Genomic DNA, 22,165 nt, shown 5'->3' with positions numbered 1-22,165 from the left:
GGGCATAGAACCGCTCGGACACTACGGTCGGCCCAGATAGATAAATGATTCTCAAGAATCGGACGAACAAGCGCCTTATAAGCCACTTCTTTCGTGGATGAGTTACATTTCCTTAAGATTCTTCCTGTGGATCTGAGTCTGGGATCTGCTTTTCCGACTATGTGTTTTATATGGTCATTCAACTTAAGGTCACTCTGGATAAGTTACGTCTAGATATTTTACGGCAGACGCTGTCTCCGGCTGTTTGTCATCAATAATGTAGCTGTACAGTTGTGGATTTCTTTTCCTATGTATGCGCAATATGTTACTTTTATTTACGTTCAGGGGCAACTGCCAGAGCCTGCAAAATTCATCAGTTCTCTGCTGGTCGTTCTGCAAATTCTTACTATCTTCTGGTGTTGCTACTTTGGTATAGACAACTGCATCATCTGCGAATACCCTTAAAGAGTATCCGACGCTTTCTACTAGATCATTTATACATATTGTAAACACCAACGGTGCTATCACTCTTCCTTATGGTACACCGGATATTACAGTCGTCGAAATGCAGACCACAAGAAACATTTCGGCGCGCATTTCGACCACACCACCTCGTGTAAGCGTATCCCAGTTATTTTTCTAGTTTTACTGGCAATGGAAGTGGAGCGGAAGCACTTGCATGGCGTGAGCTTACTCGTAAATGACGGGTTTCTTGAAATATCTGTGCAGCCCCTTTAGGTAGCGCCATTAATCTGGCACCATTTCGGTCTATAACAATTTTCGAGGTGTTAGGTTTCGCCCAGGAGATCCGAGCTGGAGCTACAGTGCGTCGCCGGCGAGGCTCACTTTCTTTGTGATATTTGAGCGGGCAGCGTAAAGAGACGCCGCCAGCTTTCGTTCTCGCACCACCCTAATTGGCATGCCGTGCCCGCGGCGCTCTGCTGCTTGCTAATGTGCACCGTTCTTGGGAATACCACATTTGCAAACGGAATAGTTTCTTAGCAGATCGCTTGCATGCGTGCAGTTGCCGCCACTTACCGGGACACTCGCGAGGGGAACCTCTCAGCTCTCCCTACCCAACACTACTGGACGCACACCAACGGGGCAGCGAGACTCAAATGTACAGAATATTTATTAATACTGCTTGGTAATGAAAACAGCGTACATGTTTTCTTCCTTGTATTATGGCCTCTTTTTTTCCGCAGTCGCAGTTTTACACGGTATATAGAGGTTAATACCGTCTTTTGCTACTGTAATAAAAGTCTTGTTACGGCCAAGCGAGTTTCTCTTTAGTTCACTGAGCATGCTTTATTTTAAAGCGAAACGCGCTTCGTCTTAATAAGACTTTTATTACAGGCGCAAAACTCGGCAAATGAAATATACGACTAGCCAAACATGCCTTTAGTGTTGCTGCTATGAGGCCAAGTGTCATGGGAGGCGATGATGATTTACGCGATTCTTCTAGTTCATCGACATTCTGCGTTACCTGCGTCATTTTACAACAGCTGAGGTTACTGTCGAGAGAAAATGCAGGAACCGAAGGGAAGGGAAGGGGAGGCTTGGGCATGTCCGGAGGCGTGAGGGGTTATGCGTTGTCCCAGTGTGGGTACAAGCCCGATGCGCAGTGACCAGTTTGCCTCCAAAGCGCTGGCCGAGTTCATTCGTTCGTTCGGAAGCGAGGCCGATGATAAGTGTTTTCGACCTTTCGGCCGCTCAGCGATGACAGAATCGAGGTGAGCGCCCTGCAATATTTCTCAAACGATTTTACAGAAACTATTCGGTAAAAAAAAAATCGTTTTTGCTTTACTTGTAGCTGTATCTGTCAGGATGATGATTAAGTGCCCATGATTTCGTTAATAGTGATAATTATTGTGATATTTACTTGAAAGTAAGACACGGTGTGAAATTCGGAAACGTGTGCAGTGAAAAATAGAGGGCGCTATGATTTTGCTTTTGGTGCATGTTACATAAAATTTTGTTGCGTATGAAATTTAGGTAACATGTCGAATTTTTCTTTAGACTTGGATAGAGGTATGTATTTCTCACCAACCTCGAGAAAAATTGATCTGATGTAGCACACTCATTGGTGATCCCGCCGCGCCAGCGATAAAGCCAGGGTGAAATATCCACAACATTCCTCATATTTCATAAATAGTTTCAAATATCGAAATGAGAGTTTGGCAGATTGACAGCACGCAAAGACGAGAGTATTTTACCATAACGTTATTATGTAAAATTTAATTATCCACCGCGTTATTCCAATAACTACAGACTTTTTCGGTGACAAAATGTAATTTTTAAGGGCCATCGATAACTGGCGAAAGGAGAAATGCTACGGGTTTTGGAACAGCATATGCGAAGCATATTACACGTTTTCCTTTTTATAAGTTATTGATTTTACTTTCCATCAGTTCCTCACTTAATAAACTTGGTAAACCATTATTTCAGAATTCTCTCGCAACTGTCTGCTCAACGTGTTACTGAGGCGAGACAGTGTAAACTCGGCTGTGTGTTGGCATAAAAGGCGAATTTTATCATGGCAACCAGAGTAATGGCTAGGTTCTACTCAAAATTCGCACTCATGACGCTTCTCTGAAAAGTTACAAATGGCTAACAAGACAGGCGAAAATAAATCGCTGCGTTTTCGGAGGAATTCTTTTTAGATACTAACAAAAGCAGAGGTGACAGTAGATCTTTTTGAATGGTCACCAAACAAGTGTGGGCGTGGAGGGGCCCCACGTAATATTTACGAAAAATGTGAGCGTAGGCTTCAGCATTTCCCCTACAGCGCTCTGAGCGACCCTCCCCACGCTTCCCCAGCCGACTGCGCATGTAGCAGCCACGGCATTTGAAGCGCACCATACGTGTTCCGATGTTGACGGGAACGACATCTTCTATTAGGGTTGCAGTGGGCAGATGATCATAGATATCGGACCGTAGATCATTGAAATCTTGTCGACGGGCCGGATGAATCACGATTCTTGTTACCCCAGGTCGATGGTCGTGACTGAATCTTCCATGCGAACGATTGCTCGAATAAATCACTGCGTCTGGGACGGATGGCGATGGGGCGGTATTATGCTGCGGGAGTCACTCACTTAGCCTTCCATCGGACCTTTAATAGCAATCGAAGTCACCGTGACAGCTGTGGGCTACGTGAACATGTTGTGTATCAGCTGAATCCTCCAACGGCCGTGCATCTTCCAACAGGATAAGTGTCCGCGACATAAGCCCAGAATCGTAGTACCTGATTTGAGGAGTACAATAGCGAACTCACGTGGTTGTTTTGGCTAGAAAATTCTCCTATTTCGAATCCCCAGCTTGTCAGACAGTGATTAAATTTTGTATATCGGATTCGTCTTGTTTTTATCCTTCTCCATTTGATGACAAATGAAACGGAGCTTGCAGCAGATATGTGAGTGCTCATGCATGTGACTTACACTAACGTTTTTACTTTTTCGTGGTGACGTATTTTGCTACCGAGTAAATCACGAAACTGAAAAGGTTCATATTACGTCGCAATCGGGGGAGTTCTAATATGATATACTGAAGCGCATACAGTCTTGCGTGGTACTGATAACATAAGATGTTGACTTGAGTGCCTTGTATTATTCATTAACAATATAGTAGCATTAGCTGGATAGCGGATCTTCTCGTACACCAATAATTAAGAAAGAAATGCATCTCTGTAGTTTGGACATCGACTTTTCACTCACTGTCACTGAGAAAACTCGTGCGTCACTGATATTAAAAATGAAGATATCGTAATAGCTCGAGTTAAAGACGTTAAAAGTGTGGCAGTCCGCAACGAAGTCCGCGATTAGTCATCATATTACTGTATGTCAGCGATGGTGGTAGATACCACCCGATCACTTCTTTGAGAGCGAATTATTAAAATAACTGAATACCTATACAACTCGGCAGAAACAACCATCACGTTTAATTGGGTAACCCTACAAACGTATTCCCACAGGATTCTTGATAGTGTCCTAGAAAGACGAGCGAAGACACGGACGTTATCATAATCGGCGGAGAGCTGATCGCGACGCTGGGGTGCAGAAGACAGCTACGCCACAGACGGACTACGTGCGTAGGTTCCCTATACATTTTTATTGTGACGCTACTTCAGTTGTCCTCTTCATTTCCACTCTTCTGCTCGATTGGTATTCGTTGCTTTCCATCGCGCACTTATTTGGTTATGTTAGGCAACAGCACACAATCCCGCTTGCGAATCAGTGTTGAACAACGGAACGGTAGGGTGTATCTTTTAGGGAGGCCTGTTAGACTAGTAATTTCGCTTGTCGTGTTCACTTGTAGACGAGAACTATGCTGCACCTGAAGCCGTTACGGCAGATGCTATCGTGTGCAGCGGCACTCCCTCGTCCCATTGTGTGCGCGGCGGGCACGCGGGCCGCGGAGAAGGGGCCCAGAAGCACGCCGGTTTATTATAGAAACCGCGACCGCAGCCGGAACGCCAGGACTCTCACCTCTTTCGCACGCGTGTTCGCTGCCCACGGCAGGTGCCCGTCTCTGCAGCTGTACACCGCCAGATTGCTGCATGGGATCTGCACCGTCAGATTTAAAGTAGTTGGCTATAGACAGCTGGCGTTTCGGTCTGCTCCCGTCGGCTGCTATTGAAGCCACGCGTTGTCTGTTCCCACACCGTTGCCACTACCGGTTCGCAAAGCGTTGTGCACGTCAGCTCTCATGTAGGACACTTTACTGAACGCGAAAATTTCGCCTGTCTGCAGAAAAAATGGTTCAAATGGCTCTAAGCACTATGGGACTTAACATCTGAGGTCATCAGTCCCCTAGACGCAGAACTACATAAACCTAACTAACCTAAGGACATCACACAGATCCATGCCCGAGGCAGGATTTGAACCAGCGAATGTAACAGCCGCGTGGTTCCGGACTGAGCGCCTAGAACCGCTCGGACACAGTGGCCGGTCTGTCTGAAGAAGAAAACGTATCTCCTACCGAATCAAAATTGAGAACAGATTTTTGACCAATTACGGACACACTAGAGATTCATACCAAGTGTATATACGAGAATTTTTACACGATTTTGGTAGGAGATAGTTCATAATTGGTGTATACATTGACGGAAAAAATCTTAACACCAAAAAAATAATAAGTGTAGAGTAATGAAATTTTGGGAATATATTTTTCTAGGAGATATATTTAAATGATTAACATCGCAAAATCGCAGGTTAATGTCAGCGTGAGATATTCCAAATGTGAAATGCTGATACGTTAATGACCGGTGTAACCGCCAGGTCATTGAACACAAGCCTGCAGATGCTGAATGACAGTATGTGGGATGGAGTTCCATGCCTGTTGCCCTCGGTCGGTCAATAGAGGGACGATTAATGCTATTTGTGGATGGCGCTCGAGTTGTCGTCCGATGATGTCCCATACGTGCTCGATTAGAGTCAGATCTGGTGATCGAGCAGGCCATGGCAACATGTCGACACTGCAGATCATGTTGGGTTACGACAACGGTATGTGGGCGATTGTTATCCCGTTCGAAAATACTCCTGCAATGCTGTTCATGAATGGCAGCACAACAGATCGAATCATCAGACTGGCGTATAATTTTGCAATCAGGGTGCGTTGCGCAACCACGAAAGTGCTCTTCCTGTGGTACAAACCAGCCCCCCAGACCATAACTCCAGGTGTGGGTCCATTGTGTCTAGCACATAGACAGGTTGACTGCAGGCCCTTAACTGGCCTCTTTGTAACGAACATACGTCCGTCATTAGCAACGAGGCAGAACCAGTTTTCACGACCATATACAATAGCGTCCACCCTGCCCTCCAGTGAGCTTTCGATCGACACCACTGAAGTCGCAAATGGCGTTGGTTTGGGGTCAGTGGAATGCACACTAGAGAGCGTCTGGCTCGGAGCTTTCCTTGATGTAACTGATTTGTAACAGCTTGTTGCGTCACCGTGGGCCAACTGCTGCTCAGATTGCCGCTGCAGACGCAGTACGATGCACCGGAGCCATACGCCGAACACGAAAAGCAGACGCCAGACTGAGAGCACAGGCAGAATCTCAAGGAAATGTAACTCATCCACAAAGGAAGTGGCTTACAAGGCGTTTGTTCAGCCGATCATCAGTCTGGGACTCTTACAATATAAGACTGGTAGAAGAGATAGAGTAGGTCCAACGCAGAGCGCTGAGTTTCGTCACGGAATCGTGCAGACGGCGCGGGAGATTTATCGAGAAGCACAACAAACTCCATTGGTAGACGTTACAAGAGAGACGTTGTGCATCACGTAGTACTTTCTGGGAAGAGTCGGACAACATATTACTTCCTGCCATTTACATCTTGCTAAATGGCCACGACAAGAAAGGTAGAGATATTAGCCGATACAGAGGCTTGCCGACAGTTACGCTTTCTCTCTCTTATTCTGTTGTGGAACAGGAAAGCAGAGAACGGGGGATCAGTTAATGCTACCAGAAGACCTAGGGTTACGGAATATTTTTAATATTTTACAATACGAATGTCGACTTACAAGGAGCCATGAACTAGTTTCAGTTAAGACTCTGTTAAAAACGTGCGTAATATCGAGTTTAAACAATTTTCTTGAAAATGGCCTGACAACACTACTTTTGTCCTTTCTCTGATAGCTAGGCGCCCCCCCTGCCCCCCTCTCCCTTTTCCTCAACGGGTATCAATGCCCTAGCACCCGTGTGTTCTAAATTTTGCTCATTGCATGCACCGAAATCATTTACGAATTTAACCACATAATTTTTCTGCTATACTATATACGTGCAATAAATAAATTTGTTCATTTGGTCTCGTTCATGGTGTTGCAGTTTTGTGACCAGCAGTGTAGATGCTCCATACGTTTCATACAGTTTATTGTAGATGTTTAATCCCATTTCTGCTAAGGATGCCTGTAAAGCATTAATATGCAGTAAATTTCTTGCCAAGACATGGGATAAATGTTTCGTTACTACATAATCATTTGGTCATGGTGAATTCAGATGACCTCAGATCTCGACAGGATACATGCTGATTTGTTAAGAAGAAAGACACCAAAGTTGGTAGATCGATTTGACGGGCCAACGGCAGGTGACACGCACTTCGCTCCATTTAGTTCTCCCGAGAGTTCCTTTCATCGGACCTGTGTAGCGAACGAAGACGGCAGCGGCTCTAACGTTATTATGTGGCACGAACAATGGACGCCCGGAAGTTATGCTGCCTGGCTCCAAAGCGGCAGAGTAGAAAGCTGAGGAACTGCAGCCGGCGCGCATGCCGAATGAAGATACGACGGCAATGCGCTTAATGAGATACTGACCGGAAACTGGCGCACCGGCTCAACGTGCGGAAGTCGGAGAGCGCTAGTTCTGTGAAAACAGTAAGTAGCTCTTGAGACCACATTAATCTTGCGTAATTAAATCGGAAGGAGAGCCACGGCGAAAGCGTTGTTACCTTCCTCATGCGAAGGACGTTGCACTCGTTAAATAATTCACCTGTGGGCAAGGTGGAACCTTATCTCCTGTGGCGCAACATTATTTCGGGAAGGAACGAGTGGCGCCGTTCCTAATCATTCGACACGAGCATTCCGCAGGAACGTGCAGTGGAATCGTAGCCATTCCGTTCATAGCAGTTTTTGCTTCCAACATCAATCACGAAAGTGTTTGTATTTGCTGAATATAACGGGTGCAGTTTTCTCGTTTTACAAGGAACGTACAGTTTATCTGTTTTAAATTTTCCTTTCCGCGCACCCCATACACTGGACAAGGAAATTCGATACAATCAGATGTAGCAACAACTTTTTTCCCTAGACTTACTTTGAAAACATAAAGTACAATTTATTTTCTCCATGCTTTTTAACCGTCTTGTGCACATGTTTCACTGCGGAATTCGAAGGAACTTCACACATTTTGACAGCACGTGAGAATAAGTCAGCAGAGGCACGACTGGGCTATACGTTAAAAGTTGAAGTAATTTCAGTAGATCCGTTCGGTCACAAAGTCATCCCTGACTTTGCAGACCGTTACTTTTTGGCTCATTGAGACAAGTCAGTATATTTACGTCTTAATTACAGCATGTTCAAGAATATTACACAACCTGCCCCATTTTCAGACGTAATAGCAACGAATTTTGTAAGTATATTTTCCGAAGATTCTTTATGAAAAGCTCCCAATAGGATTTATGGCAGTAAATGGAATTGAAACTTTGTTCGTAAAACAATAACTTTTAAACAAAGTGTTGATAATGGAGCGAACATCTGAAACGCCTGTGTTCAGGAACGTGTGCTGAATTTTCCACTGCTACATAGCCCGCTGTTTTCTTTGTTACAGGTGACGCATCGAACAACAGGACAAGTGATGGTCTTGAAGATGAATCTTTTGCGGTCAAATAGGCCGAACATGCTCAAGGAGGTGCAGCTAATGAATAAGTTATCTCATCCCAACATCTTGGGGTAAGTTTGCATTACCACTTTACAGCTGCACGTTCAGCTTTTTTTCTTTCGAAATTATGGATGCAACAGCGTAAACTGGAGTTGATATCTTTGCTATTAGGTAGCTTAACAGTATTTTTTGTTCGTAGAGTGTTAATGCTAATTTTCGACGTTAATCCTGTAAAATTAGGAATGTACCGCATATTGTTCACGAACTCCTGAGCGCTGTAAATTATGTAAACAGTGATGTTCTACACCAGATTTTTCTTGAGATATGGATAAAACCAAACAAATACTACATACTAAGTTTCCATTTGTCATTCATCGGCTCAAACAAGACAAACACACAAGCACATTTGATATTTTATCGATACAGGCAGTGCTTCATGATAGCTCCCCTAACCTTATATGTGTTCGTTGACATCATCGAGTTTGCTACTCTGAATTAAGTAACAAAACCTACTTCAAAGTTCACTTCGCTATCAACAGTTTTCGAAGCTCGTTGCACAGCATAGTATTACATTTCGCATTCACGTCTTCTTAATCAGAAGCATTCGTCCCTTCCTACTGGCCCTCTGCCGGCTTCGGATTTCAGACTACTGTCTTTCTCTATTTGGAGAACAATTTCCATTCATCTTTTGTGGCATTCACAGAATGATTACCGGATGCTACTTTCAGCTTTTCTGGGCCTTCCATCCACAGTAAACGCACTGACATTTGGACAAAGGTGTCCCTCCCTCCCTCCCTCCCTCTCTCCCTCCCTCTCTCCCTCCCTCTCCCCCCCCCTCCCTCTCTCTCTCTCGCACACTCACACACACACACACACACACACACACACAGAGAGAGAGAGAGAGAGAGAGAGAGAGAGAGAGAGAGAGAGGGGGGGGGGGGGGGTGCCAGATTGCCTTTGTGGAGAGAAACTAAGCACCATACGTTAATTAGTGGTTTGCGCGCAGTGCCAACCCTTTCTGTGATCCGATGCTGCCTCTGTGGATGTACGATTCTTTCACTTTGCATATATAGGGTGATTGACGAAGATATGCAAATATTTTAATATGTTATTCTACCGGTAAAATTCAAGAAAAAAGTTCATATAAACATAGGTCCGCAATTTTTAGTTACGGAGTTACGACTAATAAGAGATTTTGCCTGAAATTTAGCAACTTCGGTAGTATGAAGCCATTGCAAAACTGTAGGAGGTTAAAGTAAAGCACGATTTCCATTTATTTTGTTGTTATTGGTCTGGTGGATCTAATGAAACATGTCCCAGACGTGTATCTGCAGTAGTTTTCCAGTAGAATTATGACGTTCTTGGAAAATGATCTTCTTCTATAGAAATCAACTTGGATTCCGCAAGCAGAGATCCTGCGAAACTCAGCTCGCTCTGTTCCTCCATGATATCCACAGCGCAGTAGACAACGGCGGTCAGGCTGAAGCCGTGTTCCTTGATTTTAGTGAGGCATTTGACACCGTCCCACATTGCCGTTTAATGAAAAAAAAACGAGCTTACGGAGTATCTGCGATTGGATTAAAGACTTTTTTGCAGATAGAACTCAACACGTCGCTCTTAACGGAACTAAATCGACAGATGTAAAGGTAATATCCGGAGTACCATAAGGAAGTGTGATAGGACCATTGATGTTTACAGTATACATAAATGATCTAGTAGAAAGCGTCGGATACTCTTTAAGGCCATTCGCAGATGATGCAGTTATCAAAGTGGCAACGCCAGAAGATAGATAGAATTTGCAGAACGACCTGCAGAGAATTGATGAATGGTGCATGCTCTGGCTGTTGATCCTGAACGTAAGTAAATGTAACATATTGCTCATACATAAGAAAATAAATCCACTTCTGTACAGCTATACCATTGATGACAAACAGCTGGAGGCTGGAGGATAGGCGCTACTATCCAGAGCGACCGTAAGTGGAATGATCATATAGTTTTATATGGGAAAAGCAGATACCAGACTCAGATTGACCGGAAGAATCTTAAGCAAATGTAACTCATCCACGAATGAAGTGGCTTATAAGGCGCTTGTTCGTCCGATTCTTCAGTACTGCACATCTTTCGGGGATCCCTATCAGGTAGGACTGATAAGAGGAGATACAGAAGATCCAACGAAGAGCGGTACGTTTCGTCACGGGATCGTATAGCTGGCGAGAGAGCGTTACGGAGATGCTATAAACAAACTCCACTGGCAGAGGTTTCAAGAGAGGAGTTGTGCATCACGGAGAGATTTACTTTTGAAATTTCGGAACAGCTCTTTCCAGGAGTAATCAGACAACATATTAATTCCTCCCACATACATCTCGCGTATTGACCACGAGGAGAAAAGTTGAGAAATTAGAGCCAATACACAGGCTTACCGGCAATCATTCTTTCCACGGACTATTCGCGAGTGGAACAGGGTTGGAGGGATCAGATAGTGGTACCAAAAGTACCCTCCACCTCGCACCATTAGGTGGCTTAGAAGTACGATGTAGATAAACATCCAGAGAAGCAAAGATTATTACACAAGTAAATTTGTTTACTTTTCATTAAGAATGTAGAAACGTTTATGTCATTTCTGGCAACCGTTAGTGAGTTGTTTCAGTCGTTTCCTAACCTTGAAACGACTTAGTTTTTTATGTACACTGTACAACTTCCTTAACACTGATTTTGTTTTTTCCGGTTTAACATGAATGAAAGCAGATTATCTGACACGTTCTTACAGTTTCTATTAACGTTATTACCATCATTTTTCCAAAATTAAATTCTCTACAACTGCTGTTGAAAACTTTGTGCAGTTGTCCGGAATTTGAAAACAGATTGGACAAAGTAGTTCATAAATTATAAGTTTTACGAAATTACTTCTTTGCTTTTGGAAAACTACTGCAGATACACGTCTTAGTCAGACACACATCAAAAAAAGTTGTGCATCACCTAGGTTCCGAGAGTTGCGGAACCTGTACAGAAAATTGGAATAAAGATCAACATAAACATCATTTCCGCCATTTGTATTGCTCATGAAAGCCACACGTTGCATGTTGTACCAACATACAGCGAGACCTTCAGAGGTGGTGGTCCAGATTGCGGTACACACCGGTACCTCTGATACCCAGTAGTACGTTCTCTTGCATTGATGCACGCCTGTATGCATCGTGGCATATTTTCCACAAGTTCAAGTCCAGATTGTCCCACTCCTCAACGGCGATTTGGCGTAGATCCCTCAGGGTGGTTGGTGAGTCACGTCGTCCATAAACAACCCTTTTCAATCTATCCCAGGCATGTACGATAGGGTTCTTGTCTGGAGAACATGCTGGCCACTCTAGTCGAGCGATGACGGTATCCTGAAAGAAGTCATTCACAAAATTTGCACGATGGGGGACGCGAATTGTCGTCGATGAAGACGAATGCCTCGCCAATGTGCTGCCGATATGGTTGCACCATCGGTCGGAGGACGGCATTCACATACCGTACAGCCGTTACGGCGCATTCCATGACCACCAGCGGCGTACGTCGGCCCCACATAATGTCACCCTAAAACAGCAGTTAACCTCCACCTTGCTGCACTCGCTGGACAGTGTGTCTAAGGCGTTTAGCGTGACTGGGTTGCCACCAAACCTACGATTGTGTGGTTGAAGGCATATGCGACACTCATTGGTGAAGAGAACGTGATGCCAATATTGATCGGTCCATTCGGCATGTTGTTGGGCCCATCTGTACCGCACTGCATGGTGTCATAGTTGCAAAGATAGACATCGCCATGGACGTCGGAAGTGAAGTTGCGAATCATGCAGCCTATTGCCCACTGTTAGAGTCCTAACACGACGTCCTGTGGCTGCACGAAAAGCATTATTCAACATGCTGGCCTTGCTGTCAGAGTTCCTCAGAACCATAATCCGTAGGTAGGGGTCATCCAATGCAGTAGTAGCCCTTGGGCGGCCTGAGCGAGGCATGTCATCGACAGTTCCTGTCTTTCTGTATCTCCTCCATGTCCGAACAACATCTCTTTGGCTCACTCAGAGACGCCCTTGCTGAGAGCCCTTCCTGGCACAAAGTAACAATGCGAACGCGATCGAACCGCGATATTGAGCGTCTAGGCATGATTGAACTACAGACAACACGAGCCGTGTACCTCCTTCCTGGTGGAATGATTGGAACTGATCGGCTGTCGGACCTTCTCCTTCTAATAGTCGCTGCTCATGCATGGCTATTTACATCTTTGGGTGGGTTTAGTGACATCTCTGAACAGTCAAAGGGACTGTGTCTGTGATACAGTATCCACGGTCAACGTCTATCTTCATGAGTTCTGAGAACTAGGGTGATGCTCAACCTTTTTTTGATGTGTGTATTTTATTAGATTCACCAGATCAATAACAACAAAATAAATGGAATTCGTGCTTTTCTTTCACATCGTACAGTTTTGCGATGGCTTCATATTAGCAAAGTCGGTAAATTTCAGGCAAAATCTTGTAGGATAACAGATTAAAATATTTACATATCTTCGTGAATCGCTCTGTAGATTTCGTATTTGGTTATTCATCACTGTATATATCAAACCTCAACCCAAACATGAATATTTTTAGGTCATGTGTCCACAGTTATACACCGAAGAGCCGACGAAACTGACACACCTGCCCAATATGGTGTAGGGCCCCTGCGAGCACACAGAAGTGCCGCAGCACAACGTGGCATGGACGCGACTAATGTCTGAAGTAGTGCTTGAGGGAACTGAAACCATTAATCCTGCAGGGCTGTCGATAAATCCGTAAGAGTATGAGGAGGTAGAAATCTCTTCTGAACAGCACGTTGCAAGGCATCCCATGCTCAGTAATGTTCGCGCCTGGGAAGTTTGGTGGCCAGCGGAAGTGTTTAAACTCGGAGGAGTGTTCCTTGAGCCACGCTGTAGCAATTCTGGACATGTGGGGTGTCCCATAGTCCTACTTGTATTGCCTAAGTCCGTCGGAATCCACAGTGGACATGCTGCAGGTGATCAGACAGAATGCTTACGTACGTGTCACCTATCAGAGTCGTATGTAGACGTATCAGGTGTCGCATATCACTCCAGCTGCACACGCCCCACACCGTTACAGAGCCTCTACCAGCTCGAACAGTCCCCTGATGACATGCAGGATCCATAGATTCTTGAGGTTGTCTCCATATCCGTAAACGTCCAACCGCTCGATACAGTTTGAAACGAGACTCGTCCGACCAAGCAACGTGTTTCTAGTCATCAACTGTCCACTGTCGGTGTTGACGATCTCAGGCGAGGCGTAAAGCTTTGTGTCGTGCAGTCATCAAGGGATACATGAGTGGTCCTTCGGCTCCGAAAGCCCATATCGATGATGTTTCGTTGAATGGTTCGCACGCTGACACTTGTTGCTGCCCAGCATTGAAATCTACAGCAATTTGTGGAAGGGTTGCGCTTCTGTCACGTTGAACGATTCTCTTCAGTCGTCATTGGTCCCGCTCTTGCAGGATCTTTTTCTGGCCGCAGCGATGTCGGAGATTTCATTTTACCGGATTCCTGGTACTCACGGTACTGTCGTGAAATGATCTTATGAGAAACTCCCGACTTCATCGCTACTTCGACGATGCTGTGCCCATCGCTCGTGCGCCGACTATAACACCACGTTCGAACTCACTTAAATCTTGATAACCTGCTATTATTGTAGCAGTAACAGATATAACAACTGCACCAGACACTTGTTGTCTTATATAGTCTTTGCCGACAGCAGCGCCATATTGTGCCCGTTTGCATATCTTTGTATTTGAATACTCATATCTATACCAGTTCCTTTGGCGCTTCAGTGTAGTTCCCTCGCCATCGGATGCTCTTGTCGTTTAGTTCAAAACAGGGAATTACTCTTTGGGTCGGGTTAGCATCAGCAGGTGCGACATAGTGATTAACTCGTCATATGCAGAGAGGATAAATCTCTAAGCAGATGTGTAAGAGAGGATCTGACCTGTTTCATGACAGAAAATGTTGAAGGGCCTAATCTACCTCAGACTGAGTCCATACACAGCATGTTTCGAAAAGGTTCATTCATTTCACAAGACCGTTCTTTCTACATAAACAGAGATAGAAACTTGGGGTAAATTTTAAAGTGAAACTTGGGGTGAATTTTAAAGTTTACATAGGGCCAAACGTTGCATTACTTTCCAAAAGAACCATCACCTTTTACGAGGGTATGTCCTTCATGTACATTCACTAGAATCTTGAGGTACTTTTTACAATTATGTTTAGAATCAAAGTATTCACTTACCTTTCTTAAATGTTCAGTGTGGCCTCCATCGGCCACATGACGCACTTCTAGGCGACAGTTACCCTCTTGACATATTTATGCAAGCGCACTGGAGTTACTACATTCACTGGTTTTGAGGTGCAGTTGAAAGGAAAGCACATAGACAGAGCCTTTCACAAACCTCCGCAAAAATAAACAAATAAATAAAATAATTTAAAAAAAAAACACGTACCTTGAGGTCGGGCTACCTTGGAGGCCAATTGTGTAAAGCGATATTTGTACGCCCTCTTACGTTGCAGGAGTCTCGGTGCTCAGCAAAAAGGAGACCTCTACTGGCAATCACAGTAACTGCCGACTTACAGCTGATGTCAAGATAAACTTTTACTTTCGATGCTTAAGTTAAGATGCACCTTAAATATCAGTTTTCATTCTTGTAAAATATATAGTCTCGTGAATTCGGATGACTGTTCCTGAAAGATGGCACTGCGTAACGTGGAATCTTGTTTCCCTTACGTAAATCCCTGAAGAGCCCAAAATCCGTACGCTGAGCCGTGTTGTATCCGGAAGACAACTACTAGACATTATTGCAAGACAGAGAATGTTAATTTTTGTTAAAACCTATTTTCAAATTAACTTTTACATGGGTGGCGAAACACGGAAAGCCATACATGCGACCAAAACCATCGTAGTTGAGTAGTAAGGCCCTGGACATAAAACAAATAAAAATTGTCTTGCACATGTACATTAACGATAAATTGCATTGCAGTGTGTAGCACTCCCTTCCATCCTGATTATAGCTGTTAGGCGTCGTGACACGAACTACGCAAGAAAGTCAAAATGTTCGGAAGTTATTGTGATTCATGGCCGTCATTTGGCTAACTGTAGCTCACAGAGAATTATAGGAGCTGGATTCAAGGCGCGTGCGTCCCCCTCGATAGCGACATAGGTCTGGTAAGTCTGACTGACCTCAGGTGATCTAAGGAGCAACACATGCACAGTCATGCCCTTGATGCGTACCTCGGTCAATTCCGACTGAATTCGGAAGGAATGGGGTGGTGCAGAGTTTAGCTTGAAATACAGACAACCTGCGGAGGACTGTAGCTGCACAATAGGGTACACATCATGGACAGTAGAATGGTGTATCGTTCGATGGTAAGATCCATGGCAGACTTACCAGGGGTTCCGTTCCATCACATATCAACAAACCATAAAGGCAAGCCGGGTGGATCGTCACTTACGGTTTTTCCAGCTCTTGTGCACCTACAGGACTCTTTAGCCCAGGTGATCATTTTTCTATGCTTAGAGCGGTCGATTGGCGGTGTTTTTGCTCTCAAGCTGCCTCTGTGCCTACTGACGCACGACGGTGAACAGAGCTACCCCATACCTAGATGGTAGATGGGGCTAGTATGACTCATCTCAGGTCGTCGTCGTCGTCTTCGTCCAGCAGTTAACGTGCTATTGATTTGCGGCACTGTGTGTGTACCCGCTGTTGGAATCCAGGATCCTTTCATCAACGTGTTGCTGACGGTAATTGGCTATGGCGCAGTATTTTTATCCGAATGTAGTCCAGTCTTCCATGACCTCTGTGTTCCCCATGCGGTGATTTCACACGAGCTGTCCACAATCAGAAGCGCCAGTACTTTACGACTTGCCATCTTGTGCTCGACTATAACGTCAACAGCGAGTACAAAATGTGAAGAAATCCCAGTGATGTTACGTGTCAGGCCGTTGCATTCGCTGTGACGACGAGCACGTTCACTCCCACACAGCAACCATCTCTGTTTCGGTTGTTAACCAATTTATGTTCCTTATACTACTTCTTTATTTTTTAAGCTGCAAAATTCTAATTTGCATCAACTTTACAGAGATTTCAAGTAGTTTGCAATTGAGTTTTAGATGTAATGAACTATCTTTTCGCCGTAAATTGTGTTTCACAAGAGAGACAACGAAACTTCGTGCCAAATTAAAACTGTGTGCCGGATCGAGACTCGAACCTAGATCCTTTACCTTTGTCGAGCAAATACTTTTACCGACTTAGCTATCCAGGCACGACTCACGTTCCGCCGCTACCGCTTTACTTCCGCCAGTAACAAATCTCCTATGTCACAGAAGTTTGCAAAGTGAGTCATGCCTGGGTAACTCAGTCGGTATAGCATTAGCTCGCGAAAGCAAGAGTACAAAATTTGAGTTCCGATCCGGCACACATCTGTAATAAGTTTCGAATCAGCACGCACTCTACTGCACAATGAGACATCATTCTGGAGACCCACGGAACCTGTGATGTTACACATTTGAGTTGTACAGGATCGCGTTACATTGCGTGACAGAAATAATTCTGTTCATTCGTTCAAGAAAGCATGCATCGTTCAATGGTACACCTTCTGGCAGACTTGTCCCATAACTATATACAGAAGATACACTCTGTAGTATTAATAGACAAGGTAAAAACATTTCTTCTGTAATTTGGTGATAACTGACCTCCTATTTCGGTACAGCTCACGTAGTTGTTGGAGTCTTGGTAAACGCTGAACTAAAGATGTAACGAACTAGAAAAATCGCTAGCTGAGGAGTTTTACAGATGATGATAGATATTCTAGTGATATATAGTACTGAAAAATTGATTACTTACTTTTATTTACACAGGTTCATGGGTGTATGCGTTCACGAGGGGCAGCTACACGCACTGACTGAGGTGAGTAACATATTCATGTTTTGTTTCTCAGATGGTATCTCGGTAAAACGACGCAGTAACATAGTACCTGCATGCCCCGCATAGGGTAACCATAGTTTAGACTTTCCCGTAAAATATGTGAACACACTTTAGTCGCAACCGGTAACTGTCGTGTTTGTTAGAAATTAATTAATACATTTTATTGGATCTGTTTGTCGGTTTAAAGAATTATAGTCAAATGAAGGCTTGCAGCTATAATCGTTTGCCTACCTTTTTTCACAGTATACCATTGTGTAACTCTAATGGACATGGCCAACTACCTTACGCTCTGACAAATTCCATCAGCATTAATCAGTTCAGAGGCAATGGACGAAGAGTTTAAAACAAACGTATTATTGCGCTCAACGGGAAAGGATCATTTTGCGCGTACGGAAAAAAATTTGCTATGCAAGTTTGTGTACTTACCATATATGTTGAATCAGCGGCGCTTATCATTAAATTGGACACATTTTCTCCACACGCATGTGTATTTACACTCCTGGAAATGGAAAAAAGAACACATTGACACCGGTGTGTCAGACCCACCATACTTGCTCCGGACACTGCGAGAGGGCTGTACAAGCAATGATCACACGCACGGCACAGCGGACACACCAGGAACCGCGGTGTTGGCCGTCGAATGGCGCTAGCTGCGCAGCATTTGTGCACCGCCGCCGTCAGTGTCAGCCAGTTTGCCGTGGCATACGGAGCTCCATCGCAGTCTTTAACACTGGTAGCATGCCGCGACAGCGTGGACGTGAACCGTATGTGCAGTTGACGGACTTTGAGCGAGGGCGTGTAGTGGGCATGCGGGAGGCCGGGTGGACGTACCGCCAAATTGCTCAATACGTGGGGCGTGAGGTCTCCACAGTACATCGATGTTGTCGCCAGTGGTCGGCGGAAGGTGCACGTGCCCATCGACCTGGGACCGGACCGCAGCGACGCACGGATGCACGCCAAGACCGTAGGATCCTACGCAGTGCCGTAGGGGACCGCACCGCCACTTCCCAGCAAATTAGGGACACTGTTGCTCCTGGGGTATCGGCGAGGACCATTCGCAACCGTCTCCATTAAGCTGGGCTACGGTCCCGCACACCGTTAGGCCGTCTTCCGCTCACGCCCCAACATCGTGCAGCCCGCCTCCAGTGGTGTCGCGACAGGCGTGAATGGAGGGACGAATGGAGACGTGTCGTCTTCAGCGATGAGAGTCGCTTCTGCCTTGGTGCCAATGATGGTCGTATGCGTGTTTGGCGCCGTGCAGGTGAGCGCCACAATCAGGACTGCATACGACCGAGGCACACAGGGCCAACACCCGGCATCATGGTGTGGGGAGCGATCTCCTACACTGGCCGTACACCACTGGTGATCGTCGAGGGGACACTGAATAGTGCACGGTACATCCAAACCGTCATCGAACCCATCGTTCTACCATTCCTAGACCGGCAAGGGAACTTGCTGTTCCAACAGGACAAAAAAATGGTTCAAATGGTTCTGAGCACTATGGGACTCAACTGCTAAGGTCATTAGTCCCCTAGGACTTAGAACTAGTTAAACCTAACTAACCTAAGGACATCACAAACATCCATGCCCGAGGCAGGATTCGAACCTGCGACCGTAGCGGTCTTGCGGTTCCAGACTGCAGCGCCTTTAACCGCACGGCCACTTCGGCCGGCAACAGGACAATGCACGTCCGCATGTATCCCGTGCCACCCAACGTGCTCTAGAAGGTGTAAGTCAACTACCCTGGCCAGCAAGATCTCCGGATCTGTCCCCCATTGAGCATGTTTGGGACTGGATGAAGCGTCGTCTCACGCGGTCTGCACGTCCAGCACGAACGCTGGTCCAACTGAGGCGCCAGGTGGAAATGGCATGGCAAGCCGTTCCACAGGACTACATCCAGCATCTCTACGATCGTCTCCATGGGAGAATAGCAGCCTGCATTGCTGCGAAAGGTGGATATACACTGTACTAGTGCCGACATTGTGCATGCTCTGTTGCCTGTGTCTATGTGCCTGTGGTTCTGTCAGTGTGATCATGTGATGTATCTGACCCCAGGAATGTGTCAATAAAGTTTCCCCTTCCTGGGACAATGAATTCACGGTGTTCTTATTTCAATTTCCAGGAGTGTATTTCTTCCACTGCTAGAAACATTTCTGCGTAGTATTTTGCGTAAATGTACGCCGGGACTCCCTGATTTTGCTTTCCAGTGGGTGGCGAGAACAGCTCTGCTGCTCCAGTTTTTGTGAATTAAGTTCTCTGAAACTTTGTTGCACTGTGAGAGCACATTCAAGGGTTGAAAAACAGGCGCTCACCTCTGTATCACAACAGGTAAGAATATGGTAATAGGAAGGGCTGTTTGGTTATTATATACTCACCAGTAAAAAGCTTTATCGGGGTTTTCTTACACATTTACTTCACTTTTCCATGTAAGTTCACTTTTCTACGTAACTCTATTCACTTTTGAGCACTTTCCGTAAAGTTGGACTAGCTAATTCGGCCCCTATGCATAGAAATTCTTCGTTTGAGAATCGAACACGGTGGCTTTGAGCTTCTTCATCTTCATACCCTTGTTCACCAAGCCATTGTTTTAAGTCCAAGGCGAAGTGGTAATCGCTTGCTGCGACGTCGGGTGTGTACTTGGTGGCAAATTTCAGACAGAAATGCATTCTTAACCGTGGTGTTCATTCAGAGTTAACAGTAATACCAATGTTACACTATCTTCACTCCTCGTCTAAATCCGGAAACGTGAGATAACTCAACCTGTTTTTCTTCTGTGTCAAGAACATTTAAGAACTTTCATACCCATCGTTTCGTCGAGAAACTTTTAGCTTCTGATTTTTTGGTGCACCTTTTTCTGAGGTTGTTTGACCGGCATAAATTAGTACTTCTGATCACGGGAGGAAATAGTTAAGCAATATACACAGCGACCGCAGCAAACTGTACATGAGACAGTAACATTACGGTGTTGACTTGGCGATTGTGTGCAACCACAGCTCATCCAGTACGAAAAATCTTGACAAGGAGAGCTCTTGATACCTCGCTCTCCGATCCATTCGAAACGTGGCAGGGTGAAAATAAAGGGACGCCTGTTTTGGCCGAACTCCCAACACTCAATAGTTTCCGACAAAATTGTCAAAGTTTGGAAGCCATTTCATCAGGCCGTTCGCTCAGCGGGTAGCCAAGTGAGTTTGTATCGCAGTGGCTAAGAACAAACGTTCGAATTACTGAGCTCTGTGTTGTGGAATCCTTTCTTACTTTTTTTCCTTCTCTTTCGCCTAAGTACACATACGTGACATCAATAGTTTTTAGACATAATGAAGTGCAGTGCCATTATTGACAAAAGAAATGAGCATTTCACATCTTATTAAAATAGATTATTCACCACAGATTGTTTATAATTAGCAGTAACTGAAAACTAAAAACATGTAAAATCTAGTATTTAGTTTTTTGCTTACTGTTATGTTTCAAGAGAACCATTGAGTTCCTGAAGACAATATGTATCACAAACACATTCAGACACAAAAAGAGGGAACATCACAAGCGTCGCGTAAACCTGTCCGAGCTCCCGCTTGACGGCTAGCCGCACACAGGTGTGACTCCTACAATGTCGGGACGTGCGGACGCTCTTATTCGAGGTGATCGACGGTTCAAAATCAAACACCTTGTGCTCAACTGGACGCCTGTGTTGGTACTTCTGACACACTCGTCCACCAGTTGGGATACTCAAAGGTATGTGTGCCGGCTGGGCTCGGCATCCACCCTACAGGCCGTATCTCGCACATTCCGACTTCCATCTGTTTGCCTCAGTGGAAGGACGCATTCAGTGGGAAGCAGTATGTAGATAACGGGGAGGGTAATGTACATTAAAACGTTGATTCCGACGTCGACCAGTATAGTAGTACCATCAGGGGATATAGGTCCTCCCAGAAAGGTGGCGTATGGACGTCGGATTGAGCGGGGATTATGTTGAAAAACACGTTTTCGTAGCCAGAAGAGTGGGGAGTAATATGGTGATTGGAATGCTGAATAAAACCAACCTGCTTTCAGAAAAAAAATGTGTTGCGTTACTTATTGAACGCCTCTCGAATTTTTAATAATATTTCTTGTCGGTTGTGTTGGTAAAAGTTACTTTCAGTAATATTTGAAACGCTTATTTCTTTTGTCAATAATTCCAATCTATTTCACGAGGTCACACAAACATTGTTGTCACATATTTCAGCCACAATAAAAGAGAGAAGAAACATAAGACTGGATTTGAACACGGGCCGCGGGAATTCGAAGCTGTGCTCTTAGCCACTGCACTAACCGCTCAGTTGGTTACACGCAGTTCTCAGAAACTACCGAGTGTTGACAGTTAAGCTACAGTTAGTGCCCTTTTATGTTCACCCTGTCAAGTTTCGACTGGATCAGAGGGCGACCTATGGCGAGTTCTCCTTGGATCCGTAGCTGACGCACTTCACAATAAGTCACCTATACAAAGTTTTTCGAATAGAGCGTCATTTGCCCATCAAATTCAGTTGTGTAGCCATTTAGCGGTTGCATGTAATAGGACCAGTCCCGATGCCAAACCATCTAATTCATAAATACACAGCGATCTTCCGCTGTACTCGTGCACGAGAAGCTAGAAATTGCCTGCATTATTTCTGCAACTGCTGCGCTATTTATGCTTCATTTTGATGCCAATATTTCGTTTAGTACAGTGCCAACGGCGTTTTTGAATTTCGTTAATTTTTATCAAGACTTCTTACGAAACAGAATTTGAACACCCTTATATTGCCGAGAGTGAATTCAGCGTGTCCCCCGTGGACTCCCATCAGTTGTAGC

The 22,165-nt window shown here is 45.0% G+C and overlaps 1 protein-coding gene across 1 annotated transcript in view; it reads left to right on the top strand.

Annotated features, from left to right (window-relative positions):
* LOC124604397 overlaps positions 1–22,165 on the top strand; it is a 276,626-nt gene that overhangs the window by 225,006 nt on the left and 29,455 nt on the right. Inside the window, exons 2-3 of the mRNA XM_047136475.1 lie at positions 8,300–8,421; positions 17,275–17,323. Coding sequence (XP_046992431.1) covers positions 8,300–8,421; positions 17,275–17,323 — 171 coding nt within the window. The remainder of the gene's footprint in view (positions 1–8,299; positions 8,422–17,274; positions 17,324–22,165) is intronic.

This window comes from Schistocerca americana, chromosome 1 (assembly GCF_021461395.2).
Source record: "Schistocerca americana isolate TAMUIC-IGC-003095 chromosome 1, iqSchAmer2.1, whole genome shotgun sequence".
Lineage (NCBI taxonomy): Eukaryota > Metazoa > Arthropoda > Insecta > Orthoptera > Acrididae > Schistocerca > Schistocerca americana.
This window is presented reverse-complemented; position numbering and strand designations above follow the sequence as displayed.